This window comes from Odocoileus virginianus, chromosome 25 (assembly GCF_023699985.2).
Source record: "Odocoileus virginianus isolate 20LAN1187 ecotype Illinois chromosome 25, Ovbor_1.2, whole genome shotgun sequence".
Lineage (NCBI taxonomy): Eukaryota > Metazoa > Chordata > Mammalia > Artiodactyla > Cervidae > Odocoileus > Odocoileus virginianus.
In genome coordinates this window covers 47,901,285-47,920,500 of record NC_069698.1, presented here as the reverse complement: position 1 = coordinate 47,920,500, position 19,216 = coordinate 47,901,285, and the positions used below count along the sequence as shown (strand labels likewise).

The 19,216-nt window shown below is 35.5% G+C and overlaps 1 protein-coding gene across 1 annotated transcript; it reads right to left on the bottom strand.

The window, feature by feature from the left end:
* Positions 1-11,026: 11,026 nt before the first annotated feature.
* On the bottom strand, positions 11,027-11,623 carry LOC139031123 (keratin-associated protein 21-1-like). The gene has a single exon (XM_070455256.1). The coding sequence runs from the start codon at positions 11,582-11,584 to the stop codon at positions 11,312-11,314; it is 273 nt and encodes a 90-aa protein (XP_070311357.1). The 5' UTR covers positions 11,585-11,623; the 3' UTR covers positions 11,027-11,311.
* Positions 11,624-19,216: the final 7,593 nt, after the last annotated feature.

The window sequence follows — 19,216 nt, the reverse complement described above, 5'->3', positions numbered from 1 at the left end:
AAAAATGGCTCATTGCTTCTAACAAATCTCTGTGAATTAGTCTTTTTTGAGGTGCTATGGCCTCTTTTGAAGACTGGGCTGAGAGGTTGCTTGAACCTTGAGTTCTTTGATATAATACAAGCATTTCTTCTTGTATTTGCATCCAAAATAATACCTTCTCCAACTATTTCTTGTATCTCACATGCTCAGGCACTCACATACCCAGGCACAAATCTCACAGTATTTCAGATATGAGCTTTGCAAATCTCACTGTATCATCAATGGAGCTGGGGGAGCAAGTGGAGGCGGAATGACACGTATTCAGGTGGTGATGACAAAGCCCAGGTAGAGGAGAGATGGTCTGACTTCCTGACGGAGTAATGGGATAGAAGAGAGACTTCCCAGAAGTAACGAGAAATTGGAAGCATGGTTGGGTGTTAGGCACTTAAGAATAAAGAACTAAGGAATGTATATTCTTTGCAGCCAAGGATGGAGAAGCTCTATACAGTCATCAGAAACAAGACCAGGAGCTGACTGTGGCTCAGATCATGAACTCCTCTATTGCCAAATTCAAAGTTCAGTCGAAGAAAGTGGGGAAACCACTAAATTATTCAGGTATGACCTAAATAAAATCCCTTACAAATATACAGTGAAAGTGAGAAATAGATTTAAAGGACTAGATCTGATGAACAGAGTGCCTGATGAACTATGGATGGACTTTGTGACATTGTACAGGAGACAGGAATCAAGACCATCCCCAAGAAAAAGAGATGCAAAAAAGTAAAATGGCTGTCTGAGGAGGCCTTACAAATAGCTGTGAAAAGAAGAGAAGTGAAAAGCAAAGGAGAAAAGGAAAGATATTCCCATTTCAATGCAGAGTTCCAAAAAATAGCAAGGAGAGATAAGAAAGCCTTCCTCAGTGAACAATGCAAAGAAATAGAGGAAAACAATAGAATGGGAATGACTAGAGATCCCTTCAAGAAAATTAGAGATACCAAGGGAATATTTCATGCAAGTTGGGCTCAATAAATGATAGAAATGGTATGGAGCTAACAGAAGCAGAAGATATTAAGAAGGGATGACAAGAATACACAGAAAAACTGTACAAAAAAGATCTTCACGACCCAGATAATCACGATGGTGTGATCACTCACCTAGAGCCAGACATCCTGGAATGTGAAGTCAAGTTGGTCTTAGAAAGCATCACTATGAACAAAGCTAGTGGAAGTGATGGAATTCCAGTTGAGCTATTTCAAATTCTGAAAGATGATGCTGTGAAAGTTCTGCACTCAATATGCCAGCAAACTTGGAAAACTCAGCAGTGGCCACAGGACTGGAAAAAGTCCATTTTCATTCCAACCCCTAAGAAAGCAATGCCAAAGAATGCTCAAACTACCGCACAATTGCACTTATCTCACACGCTAGTAAAGTAGTGCCCAAAATTCTCCAAACCAGGTTTCAGCAATATGCAAACTATGAAGTTTTAGATGTTCAAGCTGAGACTGGATGCCATGATCTTAGTTTTCTGAATGTTTAGCTTTAAGCCAACTTTTTCACTCTCCTCTTTCACTTTCATCAAGAGGCTCTTTAGTTCTTTTTCACTTTCTGCCACATGGGTGGTGTCATCTGCATATGTGGTTATTGATATTTCTCCCAGCAATCTTGATTCCAGCTTGTGCCTCTTCCAGCCTAGCATTTCTCATGATGTACTCTGCATATAAGTTAAATAAGCAGGGTGACAATATACAGCCTTGGCGTACCCCTTTTCCTATTTGGAAACAGTCTGTTGTTCCATGTTCACAATATTTAGAAACCAAGGATGCTACTAATTCTCCAGGGCACAGAACAACATTTAATAAATAAAAGAAAAATAATCCAGAATATCAGTAGTACTGAGCATAGAAACATTACAGTATAGCTGTGTGTTTACAAATAAGTTTCTCTCTCTATGGATGTCTAAATCCAAACCTACTCTTCCTTCTCACTCTAAACTAAACATCTAAACTTTCTATTGCCAAACAAGTAGGAAAAAAAAAAAGTGTAGCTTTTTAAAGTTTCAGTTCAGCTCAGTTCAGTTGTCATTCAGTCATATCCGATTCTTTGTGACCTCATGGACTGCAGCAAGCCAGGCTTCCCTGTCCATCAGCAACTCCCAGAGCTTGCTCAAACTCATGTCCATTGAGTCTGTGAGGCCATCCAACCATCTCATCCTCTGTTGTCTTCTTATTTCCCACCTTCAATCTTTCCCAGCATCAGGGTCTTTCCCAATGAGTCAGTTCTTAACACCAGCTAGTCAGAGTACTGGAGCTTCATCTTCAGCATCTGTCCTTCCAATGAATATTCAGGACTGATTTCCTTTAGGATGGACAAGGGACTTGTCCTTGCTGTCCAAGGGACTCTCAAGAATATTCTCCAAAAACACAGTTCAAAAACATCAATTCTTTGGCATTTAGTTTTCTTTATAGTCCAACTCTCACATCCAACATGACTACTGGAAAAACTATAGCTTTGACTAGATGGACCTTTCTCATCAAACTCATGTCTCTGTTTTTTAAATGCTGTCTAGGTTGGTCATAGCTTTTCTTCCAATGAGCAAGCATCTTTTAATTTCATGGCTGCAATCACCATCTGCAATAATTTTGGAGCCAGGAAAATAAAATCTCTCACTGTTTCCACTGTTTCCCCATCTATTTGCCATGAAGTGATGGGACCAGATGCCATAATCTTAGTTTTCTGAATGTTGAGTTTTAAGCCAGCCATTTCATTCTCCTCTTTCACTTTCATCAAGAGGCTCTTCAGTTCCTCTTCACTTTCTGCCATAAAGGTGGTGTCATCTGCATATCTGTATTTATATTTCTCCCACTAATCTTGATTCCAGCTTGTGCTTCATCCAGACTGGCATTTTACATAATGTACTCTGCTTAGAAGATAAATAAGTAGGGAGACAGTATACAGCCTTTACTTACTCCTTTCCCGATTTGGAACCAGTTCATTGTTCCATGCCCAGTTCTTACTGCTGCTTCTTGACCTGCATACAGGTTTCTCTGGAGGCCGGCAAGGTGGTCTGGTATTCCCATGTCTTAAAAAATTTTCCACAGTTTATTGTGTTCCACACAGTTAAAGGCTTTGGTGTAGTCAATAAAGCAGAAGTAGACTTTTTCTGGAACTCTTTTTCTTGTTCTATTTTATTTTATTTTTTTCAGTTGGATTTTCATTTATTTACAACATAAGAACTTACCAAAGTAAAAAAATTTAAAGTATTTATTACTTGTAATATCATTAAAAATCACCAAATTCCTAGGAATATATTTTATAAAATATATATAAACCTCTATACTAAAAATTATTACTACAGAAAATTATTAAGAAAGACTGAAGAAGATCTAAGTAAAGATTAGACAGATTAGACATATTAGCATATTGCAAATCTATCAGTTCTCCCCATTTTGATCTATAAATTCAAAATCTCATTAGATTTCATTGTGCCAGTTGACTGACTAGCACTGTCAACTGTTCCATTTTAAAGTTTGGTGGGGGGTGTGTGTTATTTCTGTTTATCTCACTTGCTTAGGTGTAACACTATCCTTTATAATCAAGCAGATTCCAATACTTGTTAGTTTTTACTATAAGAACCATTATATCTTCTATTGTACACTCAAATTTCAACAACAGTGAAATGAGTGGTAATCCAATACTTTATTGAATGCTTTTAGAAGGAATTTTCATCAAGCTTCTGATTTTATTTTCTGAGAATTTTCAATATGAGGCATTTTTCTTTCAGTTGAGAAATCATTCAACCTTTTTTTTTTCTTCTATTGATCACTGGTATAATCTTATGACTCTGCTATGTTTAATCACAAATGATAGGCATAAAGAAAATATATCCTCATTCCAATTGTCATTATGCTTCAGTTTTCTTACCTTTCCTATCCTCGTGATTTGAAATTATAAGGTATGCTTCACAAGTTCTCTACAATACACACTTTGCTTTTCAATGCCACTGCCAAAGCAATTTCTGGCCACAATTCCCCTGGTTTACTGAAAAGTCATCCATCTTAATTGCATTATTTCTAAACCTTTTCATTCAAACCTCTCCATACCTAATGATGACTGCAGAACCACCTCTATTCTGTGCATCATGGAATAACCAGCTCTGGTTATAATATCTTGCACATAAGTTGGGCTCAATTAATATTTCTCTAATAAAAATTGATAGATTAAGTCAAATTGTGTTCAAATATTTGTGTCAAAATTGTAAACAAATTGATATTTGGACTGATTATCACCATTTTGTCATTTCACTGAGCTGAATGTCTTGTGTTCTTTAACTAGTGAAAGTATGAATGTGTTAGTTGCCCAGTTATGTCCAGCTCTTTGCAACCCCATGGACTGTAGCCCGCAGGCTCCTCTATCCGTGGAATATTTCAGGCAGGAATATTGGGTTGGATAGTCATTGCCTTCTGCAGGGGATCTTCCCAACCCAAGGACTGACCCCAGGTCTGTGCTTCGGGCAGATTCTTTCCTGTCTGAGCCACCAAGGAAGCCCTCTTTGACTAAGGGAGTCACCACGTTTCAGATTTTGAAGGTATGTTAAGAGTTAGTTTGTGAAGACTCTTTACTGGATATGTTAGATATCTCATACATGCTTACTAAATCATATTCTTCCAAAACTTCGTGGATTTCTTTTCCCCCTTTACATTTGTTGCTGTCCTTTTGAATCTTTCTTTGCAATTGGCATGAGATATCACAAGGTCAAAATACCTCCCTGAAATATCTTATTAATGTTTCAATCCTTACTCTCTTTCCAAGTAAACTGTTTTATTCCCACATCCCAACTGTCATTTTGAAATTGGGAGGGGGGATCGGGATGGGGAACACATGTAAATCCATGGCTGATTCATGTCAATGTATGGCAAAAACCACTACAATAAAAAAAAAGAAAAAAATGAAATTATATTAATTAAAAAAATTTTTTTATTCTTCACTTACTAGAATGTAAACACTGTGAGAGTAGGAAATGTTTCTATAATTTTTCTACTTTGCCTTCAGTGTCTAAGATTGAGACCCTTTCAAAACTACTCAAAATTATTTATCAACTAAGTGATTGAAATCAATTTCAACATCAATATATATAAATGAATACATTTGCATTTCCATCAAAAGCAGATGGTATGATAGAATGTTTTGACTTTTACATGCATTCTTCAGTTCTTTAGTCTCGTGTGCTCGACACCTATCTCTGCTTCTTTTTTTCATATATGCTGAGAAATTTCTGTTCCTTTCCATTATTCCTTTAAGTACTCAAGCCACCTCTTCTCTATTTTGGAATTTGCTTTAACTTTCTGAATAAAGTATCATTCCTCCTCCTCTTTCACTTCCAGCTCCATCCCAGACACAGAGAGATTTGCAAAGCACAGTCCTGAAATACTGAGATTTGTGCTTATATATGTGAGTGCCTAAGTATGTGAAAAACAAGAAATAGGTGGGAAAAGCATTATTTCTGAGGCAGGTATAAAAGAAAAGCTTGTATCAAGAAGGACTTCAAAGTTTAGCTTCACATTTGTCCAGTTTTCAGCAGAGGCCATAACACCTCAAAACAAAAATTATGCACAAGCAAATACACAGAGATTTGTTAGAAACAATGAACCATTTTTATTGATAACAAGGGATTTCCCCAACAGTAGGGCATTGGGTTCTTTACAATAGAGAGTCAGAGATTAAGGGAGATAAAGGTTAACATTTGGAAAAAAGACAGATGAAACCTCCATGGAAATTCAGGCCTCAAAGATGCCAATCTAAAAACGTGTAGTTGAAGGTCAAAACTCTGTCTTGCATATAATTTCTTGCATATATATATCATGACTTTTCAATCCTTGAATCAGCATTATCTTAGATGTGTGGTTTCAGACATAAATGATGTTTTAGGTGGTGATGTTCTAGCAGCAAGAAGAATAACATCTGCAGCAGACTGGCCCTAAGATGCTGATGAAACTGCAGGACACAAGAAGCCCCCAACAAGAAAAAAATCTTGTCCAAACTGTTAATAGTATTAAGAAAAGAAATCTTGGTTTATAGCTACATATTTGTAAATGTTTCTCTATCTGTAGATTCCTAAATCCAAACATATCCAGTCTTCTCACTCTAAATAAACACTAGACCTTTCCATCATCAAACACATTGACAAAATTTTTTTGTTTGTGGACTTTTTTGTTGCATATCTTATTTGTATAGATTTTACTTTCATTCACCATTTTCAGAATCAGAAAGGCTCCAAATTTTGAAGTTTTCTTTTTTTATTCAGCTATAGTTGATTTACAATATTGTGTTAGTTTTGGGTGTAGAGCATAATCATTCAATGTTTTTGAAGATTATCTTCCATTAAATATTATTACAACATAATAAATAATTCACCATGGTATATAATATATCTTTATTGCTCATCTGCTTTATAAACAGTAGTTTGCATCTGCTAATCCAGTGGCACTAATTGGTCCCTCCCCTTCTTTCTCTCCTCTGGTAACCAGAAAGATTGTTTTCTACATCTTTGGGTCTCTTCTGTCTTGCATGTGCTTTCACTTTACAATTTTTAGAGTTTTCATATAAGTGAAGTAATACAGTATTTGTCTTCCTCTGTCTGACTTATTTGTAGAACCAATTAAATGGATTTTTTTAATCTTTCTCTTCCTAATATTTCATAATTAGTGTATAGAAACACAACAGGTTTCTCTATACTAATCTTGTAACATACAATCTACTGAATTAACTTATTAGTTCTAATAGGTTTTCAGTGGAGACTTTAGAGTTCTCTATACAAAGTACATCATCTGCAAGTAGTGATAGTGTTTACCTCTTTCTTTCCAATATGTTGTATTTCTTCTTGTCTGCTGCAGCGAAAATGTCCAATTCTACTTTAAATAGAAGTGGTGAGAGTGAGCATCCTTGTCTTATTCCTGAATTTAGTAGGGAAGATTTCATCTTTTCACCAATGAGTATTATGTTGGCTATGGATTTGTCATAAACAGTCTTTATTATACTCAGATATTTTCCCCCTAAAACCACTTTGATTAGAGTTTTTAGCATGAATGAATGCTGATTTTTTAAACTATTTTTACTCATTTATTGAAGTGACCATGTATTTTTTGTCTTCCTTTTTGTTAACATGGGTGTATCACATTGATTGATTTGCATATGTTAAACTGTCTTTGTGACCCTGGATTAAATCCAACTTGATCACGGTGAATGACACTTTTTTGTATTTTTTAATTTAGTTTGCTAACATTTTGTTGAGATTTTTTTTTTCTTTTTTTTTAGTGTCTTTCTCTAGTTTTGGTAACAAGGTAATGGTGGTCTAGTATTGGAATAAATTAGGGAATGTTCCCTCATCTCAATTAGTTGGAATAACTTGCAAAGGATAAATATAAATTCTTTTCTATATGTTTGGTACAATTCCCCTTTGCTGGAAATTTTTTGAATTGCTGCTTTAATTTCACTTCTAGTGATCTGTCTGTTCAAATTATCTGTTTCTTCTTAACTTAGTCATGGTATGCTCTGTGTTTCTAGAAATTTGTGTTTCTTCTAAGTTATCCAATTTGTTAGTTTATAACTGCTCACAGCATTCTCTTATGATTTTTTGTATATCTGTGGTATTGTATTTTTTTCCTATTTCATTTCTTATTGAACTTCAACTGATTTTTTATGGTGAACACTATGAAATCCAAATTGAATGGAATATAAAATCTGAAAGGTGATTCTTTATGCTGGACACTCACATTTTAACAACAAAAAATTAGTCATAATCCAGTATTTTATAGACTGGAATAACTTCAACAGGAATTTTCACCAAGCTGCTGATTTCATTTTCTGAGAACATTAATTATTAGACAGCTTTACTTCAGTTAAGAAGTCATTCGTTCGATGCTGTTCTCTTGAAACATATTTTTTTTCCTATATTTTAAAAAGAATAAAAAAAAAAAAAGAAATCATTCGACCTATTTTTTCCTGATATTGGTCACTGCTCTAATCTGATGATTATACTATGTTTAACCCCTAAGAATAGGCATAAAGAAAATATATTTCCATTCCAATTTTTACCATTCTATAGTTTCTTTCCTTTTCTGTCTTCCTTGACATTCAAAACTATGAATTCTACTTCATAAATTCTCTAGTATAGATACTTTACTTTGCAATACTGCTGCCAGCACACACTTTATCATCACAATCCCCCAGGATTATTGAGAAGTCTTCTATTTATTGCATTATTTCTAATACATTTCCATTCAAACCTCTGGATATTGATCCACAACAACAACAAAAATATATATTCTTTGTATCACTGAATATCCTGCTCTGAGAAGAGTATCTGGCACATAATATGCACTCAATCAATATTTCTCCAATAAAAAGGGATAGATTAAGTCAAACATTGCTATGTCAGTATAAGGTATTTGGATAGATTGTCATCATTTTCTAATGTTTCCAAAGCTGTGTGTCTCAAGTGTTCTTTACTGGAGTCACAACATTTCAGGTTTTTAAGGTATGTTAAAAGTTAAAATGTAAGTACTCTTCCTGGATATATAAATTATCTCATATGTGTCTAATAAATCATATTCTTCCAAAACTTGGAGCATTTCTCTTCCTTTTTTATACTTGCTACTGTCCTTTTAAATCTTCTTTTGCAATTGATATCAGATCATTTTTCACAAGTTCAAAATGCCTCCCTCAACTGTCTCTGTAATACTTCAATCCTTGCTCTTTTTCTATGAAGCAGTTTTATTTCCCTACCCCAATTGTCAGTCTGAAATCATCTTAATATTTTTACTGATCTTTTTTTTTTAGCTTCAAGTGCTAGATTATAAAACCTGTGAGAGCAGTAAGGTTGTCTATAACTTTTCCACTTTGTCTTCACTAAGATAAGACCCTCTCAAAGCTACACAAAGCTATTTGTCAATTAAATGACTGAAACGAATCTCCTAAAGGTCAATATATGCAAAATATTCAATACTGTCATTATCTGTGCACTCCAGTCACTCAGTCATGTCTGACCCTTTGCGATTCCATGGACTGCAGCATGCCAGGCCTCCCTGTCCATCACCAACTCCCAGAGCTTGCTCAAACTCATGTCCATTGAATCGGTGATGCCATCCAACCTTCTCAGCCTCTGTTGTCCCCTTCTCCTCCTGCCTTCAATCTTTCCCCGCATCAGAGTCTTTTCAAATGAGTCAGTTCTTTGCATCAGGTGGCCAAAATAGCAGAGTTTCAATGTCAGCATCAGTCTTTCCAATGAATATTCAGGATTGATCTCCTTTAGGATGGACTGGTCTTATCTCCCTGCAGTCCAAAGGACTCTCAAGAGTCTTCTCCAACACCACCAGTCTAAAGCATCAATTCTTCAGCATTCAGCATTCTTTATAGTCTGACTCGCACATCCATACATGACTACTGGAAAAACCACAGCTTTGACTAAATAGACCTTTGTTGTAAAAGTAATGCTGTCTAGGTTGGTCATAGCTTTTCTTCCAAGGAGCAAGTGTCTTTTAATTTCATGCCTACAGTCACTATCTGCAGTGATTTTGGTGCCCCCACAATAAAGTCTCTAGCTGTTTCCGTTGTTTCTTCATCTATTTGCCATGAAGTATGGGACCAGATGCCATGATTTTCATTTTCTGAATGTTGAGTTTTAAGCCAACTTTTTAACTCTCCTCTTTCACTTTCATTAGGAGGCTCTTTAGTTCTTCACTTTCTTCCATAAGGGTGGTGTCATCTGCATTTCTGAGGTTACTGATATTTCTCCCACCAATCTTGATTCCATCTTGTGCTTAATCCAGCCCAGCACTTCACATGGAGAACAATATTAAGATTCCTTTTAAAACTGGGAATAAAACTACCAAATGACCCAGCAATTTCAGTACTGGACTTATACCCTGAGAAAATAACAACCCAAAAATGCATGTGTACTCCAGTGTTCGTTGCAGTACTGTTTACAATAGACAGGACAAGGAAGCAACCTAAATGTCCATTCACAGATGAATGGATAAAGAATTTATGGCACATATATACAATAGAATATTACTCAGCCATAAAAGAAATGGATTTGTGTAATTTATAGTGATGTGGATGAGCTTAATGTTTGTTACACAGAGTAAAGTAAGTCCAAAAGAGAAAATCAGATATATATTAATGCATATATATAGAATCTAGAAGATGGTACTGATGAGTCTATTTTTCAGGGGAGGAATGGTGACACAGACATAGAGAATGGACTTGTGGACAGTGGGGGGAGAGGATGGGGCTAATTGAGAAAGTAGCATTAACTTATATGTATTATCATGTGTAAGATAGATAGCTACTGGGAGGCTGCTATATAACATAGGGAGCCCAACTGGAGCTCTGTGACTACCTAGACGGATGGGATAGGGGTGGGTGAGTGGGAGGCTGAAGAGGAAGGGGATAAACATATAGTTATGACTAATTTGCATTGCTGTATGGCAGAAATCAACACAGAATTACAAAGAAATTATCCTTAAATTAGAGATAAATTTAAAAAATTAATTAGCAATTCCATCAAAAGAAAATATCATAGAATATTTTTATTCTAATTTAGCCATTCCTTAGTTCTTTATTCTCAAGTGCCTAACACCCAGCTCTGCTCCCAATTTCTCGTTATGTCTGGGAAGTCTCTCTTCTATCCCCTTCTATCTTCTCTCTAGAGTCAGGTTGTCTCTCCTCTACCTGGGCTTTGTCATGAGCACCTGAATGTGTCATTCCACCTCCACTTGCTCCCCCAGCTCCATTCTCGACACAGTGAGATTTGCTAAGCTCGGTTCTGTAATACTGTGAGACTTGTGCCTGGGTATGTGAGTGCCTGAGCATGTGAGATACAAGAAATAGTTGGAGAAGGTATTTTTGGTGCAAATACAAGAAAAAATGCTTGAGTTATATCAAAGAGCCCAAGGTTCAAGCACCCTGTTAGCCCAGTCTTCGAAAGAGGCCATAACACCTCAAAAAAGACTAATTCACAGAGATTTGTTAGAAGCAATGAGCCATTTTTATTGAGAATAAGGGGTTATCCATGCTATAGAATGTTAGGTTCATTAACACAGGCATAACAGAGACTCAGAGATTAAGGGAGTAGAGGCTAACATTTGGAAGAGTCAGATGTTATCACCATAGAACCTCAGACTTCAAGGAGTTCTGAAAATGGGTACTTAGAGGTCAAAGCCTCTGTCAGGCATGCAATTTCTTGCAAGTAGAAATCCTGGGTTGCAGATCCTTGAAGCAGTATTATCTTTAGATTCCTCATTTCAGAAGCAACTTAGGCTAAGATGGTGATGTTCTAGCAGCAAGAAGAATAGCATCTCCTGTAGCAAACTGGCCAGTAGCTTCGAGAGCCAGAGCCATATCCACAGCCATATCCGGTTCCATAACCACAGCCATAATAGGGGCTAAATCCATAGCCATATCCTGTTCCATATCCACAGCCATATCCTGAGCCATATCCACAGCCATATCTAGCTCCATATCCACAGCCGTAGTAGGGGCTGAATCCCCAGCTATAGCTGTTTCCACAGCCATAGCCACAGGAGTTGCCATAGTAGTTACAACACATGTTGTCCAGGGAAGAGGATTCGGGTGGACTGCAAGAGGATGTTTCTGAAGTGTGTGTCTTCTCCTTCCCGTGGACCTTTATATACTGTCAGTAATTGGCAGAGCATACCATTCATTCCCTGACATAGACAACAAATATGGAAGCAACATTATAAGCCAGTCATGTCGCCACTGACAGTCAATAACATTTGCTTAAAATAGCTCATTATTTTGGAGACTCCTGTTTTGTTTTAAGAGCTTCACTTTAATTTGTTCTGCTGACAAACTGTCTTAGTAGAATCGTGTGACCCAAAGCTGGTCATTTTCAAAACCTCCCATCATTTAACATATCTTATAAGACAAGCTTGTTGGGGAATGTCAGACAATTTTGCCTCCTTTTCTCTCTCATTTTTCCAAAATACCTGCTTCTGACCACAGGAAAAGGAATATTCCTGTCTCCATTCCTGAATCATTGCAACTTCCTGTCTGTTTTCTTCTACCCTTTCTGCACTCCTTACTCCTGCCTTGTCCAACTCTCCTCAAATCCTAAGAATCTGATCGGTAACTAATAATGCAAAATGAAGTCCATTCCCAGGAAGAGTGAATACTTACAGTTGTGGAGACAGTATACTGTATGTTTTTTTTCTTATATTTTCTTCTTCCATGCACCAGGCAATGGAAGGTTCTGTTCAAGTGGGGCAGCCCTCTTTTTCTCTCTCTTTTTTGTAGCTACCTGAGTATCACCATTGAGAAGACTTTAACAATTTAACCAACTTTATTTGGCTGAAGAATCAGAAACTAAGTTTTTAACATAGAGCCTTATCAGGGTTTTGTGTTATGAGATGTTAGTCCATTCTCCTCATTCAATCATTCTTTCCTTCTTCTATCACTACTGTTCCTTACACCTTTAGTTCATAAGCTGATGGTGAATAGGGTCGGTTCGATGATACCAACAGCAAAAGCCCTTCTACAGCTCCTAATACACTCATGACATCAAGTATCATAAAACTCAGTTTTATCCTTATTCATATGTAGATTAATCAAAAGTTCTCAACCTCCTACAAAAATGTTCATTGTGACTTTGATATATAATATGTCTCCTAATATACTTTGAAATATAATATGTCTTCTAAGCATTCCTCTATAGCACACTTACCTTTTTGACATGTAAAAGAGGAAAATGACTATCTTTTATTCTGCATTAATATTTTTCTTGCCACCAAATTTCTCAGCTTAAAAAAAATCTATTTGTACATCAAAACTCAGTTGCTGTGAGATGCCTTTCCTCCATGTTATTGTCTGATCTGGATTATCCTCCTCTTGGTTTCTGGGGCTTCTCTGGTGGCTCAGGAAAGATTCTGTCTGCAATGCAGGAGATGTGGGTTCAATTCGTGTTTCTGGAAGCACCCCTGGAGGAGGAAATGGCAACCCCCTCCAGTATTCTTGCCTGGGAAATCCCAATGACAGGGGAGCCTGGTGGGCTATACAGTCCATGGGGTTCAGAGAGTCTGACATGAGCTAGCAACTAAGCCACCACCACTAGCACCTCTTGGCTCCTATGTGCAGACACATGTTAAAGCACTTGTCAAAGTTTATTGAAACTAGGTCTTGCCTCACTAACTGAAACGTAACATCATACCAAACATTCAAACTTTCATGACCATCCAGTCCAAAGAAAACATGTTGCTTTCTTTGCTGGGGTAGGGTTTTTTTTTTTTCCCCCCACTTATCTTAGTTTCTATGTTTTATTTAAATCAATTTTTTCAGAATCTGGCAGACTCCAAAATTTAGATTATTTTTCACTGTAACAGCCATGAAATCCGAGTTGGAAGGGAGTATAAAGTCAAGAAGATCATTCTTTCCACTGGATATACTCGAATTTCAACCACAAAGGAGTGAGTAGTGATCAAGTACTTCATTGAATGCCTTTAACAGGGATTTTCACAATGCTGCCAACTTCAATTTTTGAGAAGTTTCATTATCAGACATTTTTCCTTCAGTGGAGAAATCATTCTACTGATTTTTCTGATATTGGTCATTGGTCTAATCTTAACACTCTGCTATGTTTCATCCCTAACCTAAACATAAAGAACATATATTCCCATTCCATTTTTCTTATTCTTCAGTTTCTTACCTTTTCTGTCTGCCTTGAAATGCAGAACTATAAATTGTACTTGACAAATTCTCTGGTACATTTTACTTTTCAATGACACAGCCAATACACACTCTCTGGTCACAGTATCCCTGGATCATTGATAAGCTCTTTTATCTTCATTGCAACATTTCTAACACCTTTCCATTCAGATCTCTGGATTCTGGTTTAAAACAGTAAAGACAACTCCCATTCTGTGCATCCTCACATAACCAGCTCTGAGGATAGCCCCTGATACATAATGTGGACTCTATATTCTTCCATAAAAATGGGTGAATCAAATCAAACATATATTCAAACATTGGAGAGCCACGTATACTCTACAAGACATTTGATTATATGCTTAAACTGTCTGAATACAAATTTCTTCTTTCTAAAATGAGGCCTAACTATTTTTTACATAATCGTTTTCCTTATGTTTTATACATATTTAGTGTTCTGGTCAGGAATTTTACTCAATAAATGTTATTCCCTTTATCTCACTTTCCTTTTTTTTTCCCCCCTCTTGGCTATATATATTTATTTTTGTGATTATCATTTAATCCATGTTATTTAAGTATGCACTTTTTAGAATCAAAACACAAATTTTAATTTTAAATAATTTTGTTGTGTTTTCTTTCGCAGTGACAAGGTGGACCTAGAAATTCTTATACTGAGTGAAGTAAGTCAGACAGAGAAAGACAAATATATAATACTGCTTTCTTTAGACTTATGTGGAATCTAAAAATAATGGTACAAATGAACCTATTTATAAAACAGAAATAGAGTCACAGAAGTAGAAAACAAGCATGGTTACCAGTGGGAGAAGGGAGGACAGAGGCGGATAAGCTGGGAGGTTGAGACTGACATATTCACACTACTATATATAAAATAGATAATGAATGAAAATCTACTGTATGGCACAGGAAACTCTACCCAATGTTCTGTAATGACCTATATAGGAACACAATCTAACAAAGGAGTGGATACAGGTATACATATAGCCAATTCACTTTGTTGCATAGCAGAAACTAGCACAACATTGAAATCAACTATACTCCAATAAAAATTAAATTTGTAAAATCTAATTTTTCTTATTCCACAGTTTTAAATTCTTGTCTAATAATAGCTTTAAAATACCCATATTGTTTGTACTGTAACCCTGATTTAGTCTGAATTTAATGTAATAGCTTTGTAACATAAAAGAAGCCATTCTATGGTATACACACATGTATGCCCTAATTAAAAATGCTTTTATGATGAGGAAGCAGAACCCTTCAGAATATAAATTATCTTCCTATTTGCTGTTTTGCACTTTGACTGAGCCATATTGTATAGTAATTTACTACCCAAAATACAGTGTCAACATTATGTCAACATAATGGGCATGGAATCATGCATATTTTCATGTTCAGAAATTAAACAATAACTTTATGTTATATTTTTAAAGCATATGTCTTGGGAACATGTTTATGCAAAAATTCGATATCAATACTTTTGAAACTCCACAGGAGTAAAAAGATTAGTCCATAGTAGAAAAATACTTTGTTTCTAGGACTATGTCTATTTTGATAACTTGAATTAAGTATCATCTTGCAGTAAGACATTTAAGTCAAGATCAAAGGCTTATTAAATGGTACGTTTTAAATATCATGTGAACTATGTTCTGAAGATTCCCATAGTTGGGACTATATATGGACTTCCCTGGTGGCTCAGAAGATAAAGAATCTGCATGCAATTCAGGAGACATAAAAGACCAGGATTCGATCAGTGGGTTGGAAAATCCCCTGGAGAATGGAATGGTTATGCACTCAAGTATTCTTGCCTGGAGAATTCCATGGACAGGGGAGCCTGGCAGGCTACAGTCTAAGGGGTCACAAAGAGTCAGACATGACTGAATAATTTTCACTTCACTTCACTTCATAGATTTCCTCCTTATGGTATATTTTTTTTTCTACCTTCTAATCCCTAGGACTGGGAGATACCACAGACATATGAAAAATCCTAAGAGAATACTGTGAACAGTTATATATTAACAAATTGGATGACCTGGAAGAAACACAAATTTCTAGAAATACAGAGCATACCATGACTGAGTTAAGAAGAAACAGATAATTTCAACAGACTGATCACTAGAAGTGAAATTAAAGAAGAAATTCAAAAAATTTCCAGAAAAGGGAAATTCTACCAAACATATAGAAAAGAACTTTTATTTATCCTTCTCAAACTACTGCAACTAATTGAGATGAGGGAACATTCCCTAATTTATTTCAATACTAGACCACCATTACCTTGCTACCAAACTAGAGGAAGACACTACCAAAAAAGAAAAAAAAAAAAAAAAAAAAGAACCTCAACAAAATGTTAGCAAACCAAATTAAAAAATACAAAGAAGTGTCATTTACCTTGATCAAGTTGAATTTAATCCAGGGTCACAAAGACAGTTTAACATATGCAAATCAATAAATGTGATACACCTATGTTAGCAAAAAGAAAGACAAAAAATACATGGTCACTTCAATAAATACATAAAAATAGTTAAAAAAAATCAGCATCCATTCAAGCTAAAAACTCTCATCAAAGTGGTTTAAGGGAAATATATCTAAATATAATAAAGACTGTTTATGAAATCCATAGCCAACATAATACTCATTGTTGACAACGGTGAAATCTTTCCTGCTAAATTCAGGAATAAGACAAGGATGCTCACTCTCACCACTTCTATTTAAGGTAGAATTGGACATTCTAGCTGCAGCAGACAAGAAGAAATAAAATGTATTGGAAAAAAAAGAGGTAACACTATCACTATTTGCAGACGATGTACTTTGTATAGAGAACTCTAAAATGTCCACTGAAAACCTATTAGAACTAATAAGTTAATTCAGTAGATTGTATGTTACAAGATTAGTATAGAGAAATCTGTTATGTCTCTATATATTAACTATGAAATATTAGGAAGAGAAAGTTTAAAAAAATCTTATTTAATTGGTTCTACAAATGATACCTAGGAATCAACTTAAGGAAGCAAAAGGACTATGTTCTGAAAACCATAAAACTTTGATAAAGAAAATTGAAAATTATATGCAAAAATGGAAAGATATCCCATTCCCTTGTATTGGAAAAGTTAATATTATTAAAATGTCATAATATCCAAAGAAATCTATAGATTTAATGCAATTTTTATCAAAATACCCATGATATTTTTCACAGAACTAGATCAAAAAAATCCTAAAATTTACAGAACTAGAATAATTCTTAAATAGTTCTAAAATTCATAGAAAAATAATCTTAAAACTAGAACAACAAAAGGCCACTAATTGGCAAAGCACTCTTCAGAAAAAAATGATAATGCTGGAGATATAACTCTCCCAAACTAACTACAGTAATCAAAATAGCACAGTGTTGGTATAAAAAGACACATAGATCAATGGAGCAGAAGACAGAGTCAGAAATAAACCTCCACACCAGTGATCCATTAATTTATGACAAAAGAAGCAAGTGTATGCTGTGGTGAGAAGACAATCTCTTGAACAAGTGATGCTGGGAAAACTGAACAGCCACATGTAAATCATTGAGATTGGAACATCCCCTCATCCCATAAAAAAAGTAAACTCAAAATGGGTTAAAGATGTGAATGTAAGACCTGAAAATAAAAGCTGTTAGAAAACATGAACAGAACCTTCTTTGACATAAATTTTATCACTTTTTTTTTTTTCTGATCTGTCTCCTAAGGCAAAATCAATGAAAGCAAAAGTAAACACATGGGACATAATTACACTTAGAAGCTTTTGCATAGCAAAAGAAGCAGTTGATAAGGTACCTATCCTCTGCAGAATGGGAGAAAATATTTGCAAGTGATGTTACTGACAAGATGTTAATATTCAAATTGTATAAACAGCTCAAAATAGAAAAGTTGAAAGATCCAATCAAAAAATGGGCAGAAGACCTGAATAGCTATTTTCCAAGAAGACACACAGATGGCTAACAGGACAAGAAAAGATCCTCAATATTACCAATTATCAGAAAAATGCAAATTAAAACAATAATGCAATATCAACTCACATCTGTCAGAATGCTGCTGCTGCTGCTGCCAAGTTGCTTCAGTCGTGTCCGACTCTGTGCGACCCCATAGATGACAGCCCATCAGGATCCACCGGCCCTGGGATTCTCCAGGCAAGAACACTGGAGTGGGTTGCCATTTCCTTCTCCAATGCATGAAAGTGAAAAGTGAAAGTGAAGTCACTTAGTCGTGTTCGACTCTTCACGACCCCATGGACTGCAGCCTACCAGGCTCCTCCGTCCATGGGATTTTCCGGGCAAGTGTACTGGAGTGGGTTGCCATTGCCTTCTCCAGCCATCACCAAAACAATCAATAGATATCAAAAGTTTTAGAGAATATGGGAAAAGGAACCACTTGAACACTCTTGGGGAATGTAAATTATTGGTGTAACCACTATGGAAATCAGTATGGAGTTTCCATAGAAACCTAAAATATGATCCAGCAATTCTACTCCTGGGTACATATTCAAAAAAAGTGAAAACACTAATTTGAAAAGATACATATGCTCCAGAATTCATAGCAATACTGTAACAATATATTACATGGGGAAACAACTCAAACTTCCCTCTACATATGAATCAATTAAGAAGATACAATGTACATATACACACAGTGGAATATTACTCAGACATAAAAATGAGATACTACCATTTGCAGGGAAATGGATGGATCTAGAGAATGTTAGGCTTAGTGAAAGAAGTTCAGGCAGAGGAATAAGTCAGACAGAGGAAGACAAATACTGTATTAACTCAGTTATATGAAGACTCTAAAAATTATAAAATGAATTTGTATGCAAGACAGAAAGATATAGAAAACAATCTTTTGGTTACCAAAGGAGATAACAAAGGCGAGGGACCAATTAGTGCCACTGGATTAGCAGATGCAAACTACTGTTTATAAAGTAGATGAGCAATAATGATATACTATATAGAATGGTGAATTATTTATTATGGTGTAATGATTTTTAATGGAGTATAATCTTCAAAACTACTGAATCATTATGCTCTACACTTGAAACTAACACAATATTGAAAATCAAATATAGCTTAATATTAAAAAAAAATGTAAAAATTTGGAACCTACCCGATTCTGAAAATGGTGATATGAAAGTAAAATCTATACAAGTAAGATATGCAAAAAATAGTCAATAACAAAAAAATTTGACTGCATGTTTGATGATGGAAAGGCCCTGTGTTGTTTAGAGTGCGAAGACAGGATATGTTTGGATTTAGGCATCTACAGATAGAGAAACATTTATAAATATGTAGCTATAAAACAGGATTTCTATTCTTAACAATATTGACAGGTTGGACAAGACTTTTTCATGTTGGGGGCTTCTTGTGCCCTGCAGAATCATCAGCATCTTTGGTTTCTAAAAATGAGTTTGCAAATATTCAATAAAGGAGGTAGGAGTAGTCTTTTCTTATGGCAGAGGCAAATGATTTAAGAAAGAAGAGAGAGAA

Excerpts from the sequence above, each read along its gene's own strand:
- LOC139031123 (XM_070455256.1), bottom strand. The coding sequence starts at position 11,584 with ATGTGTTGTAACTACTATGGCAACTCCTGTGGCTATGGCTGTGGAAAC.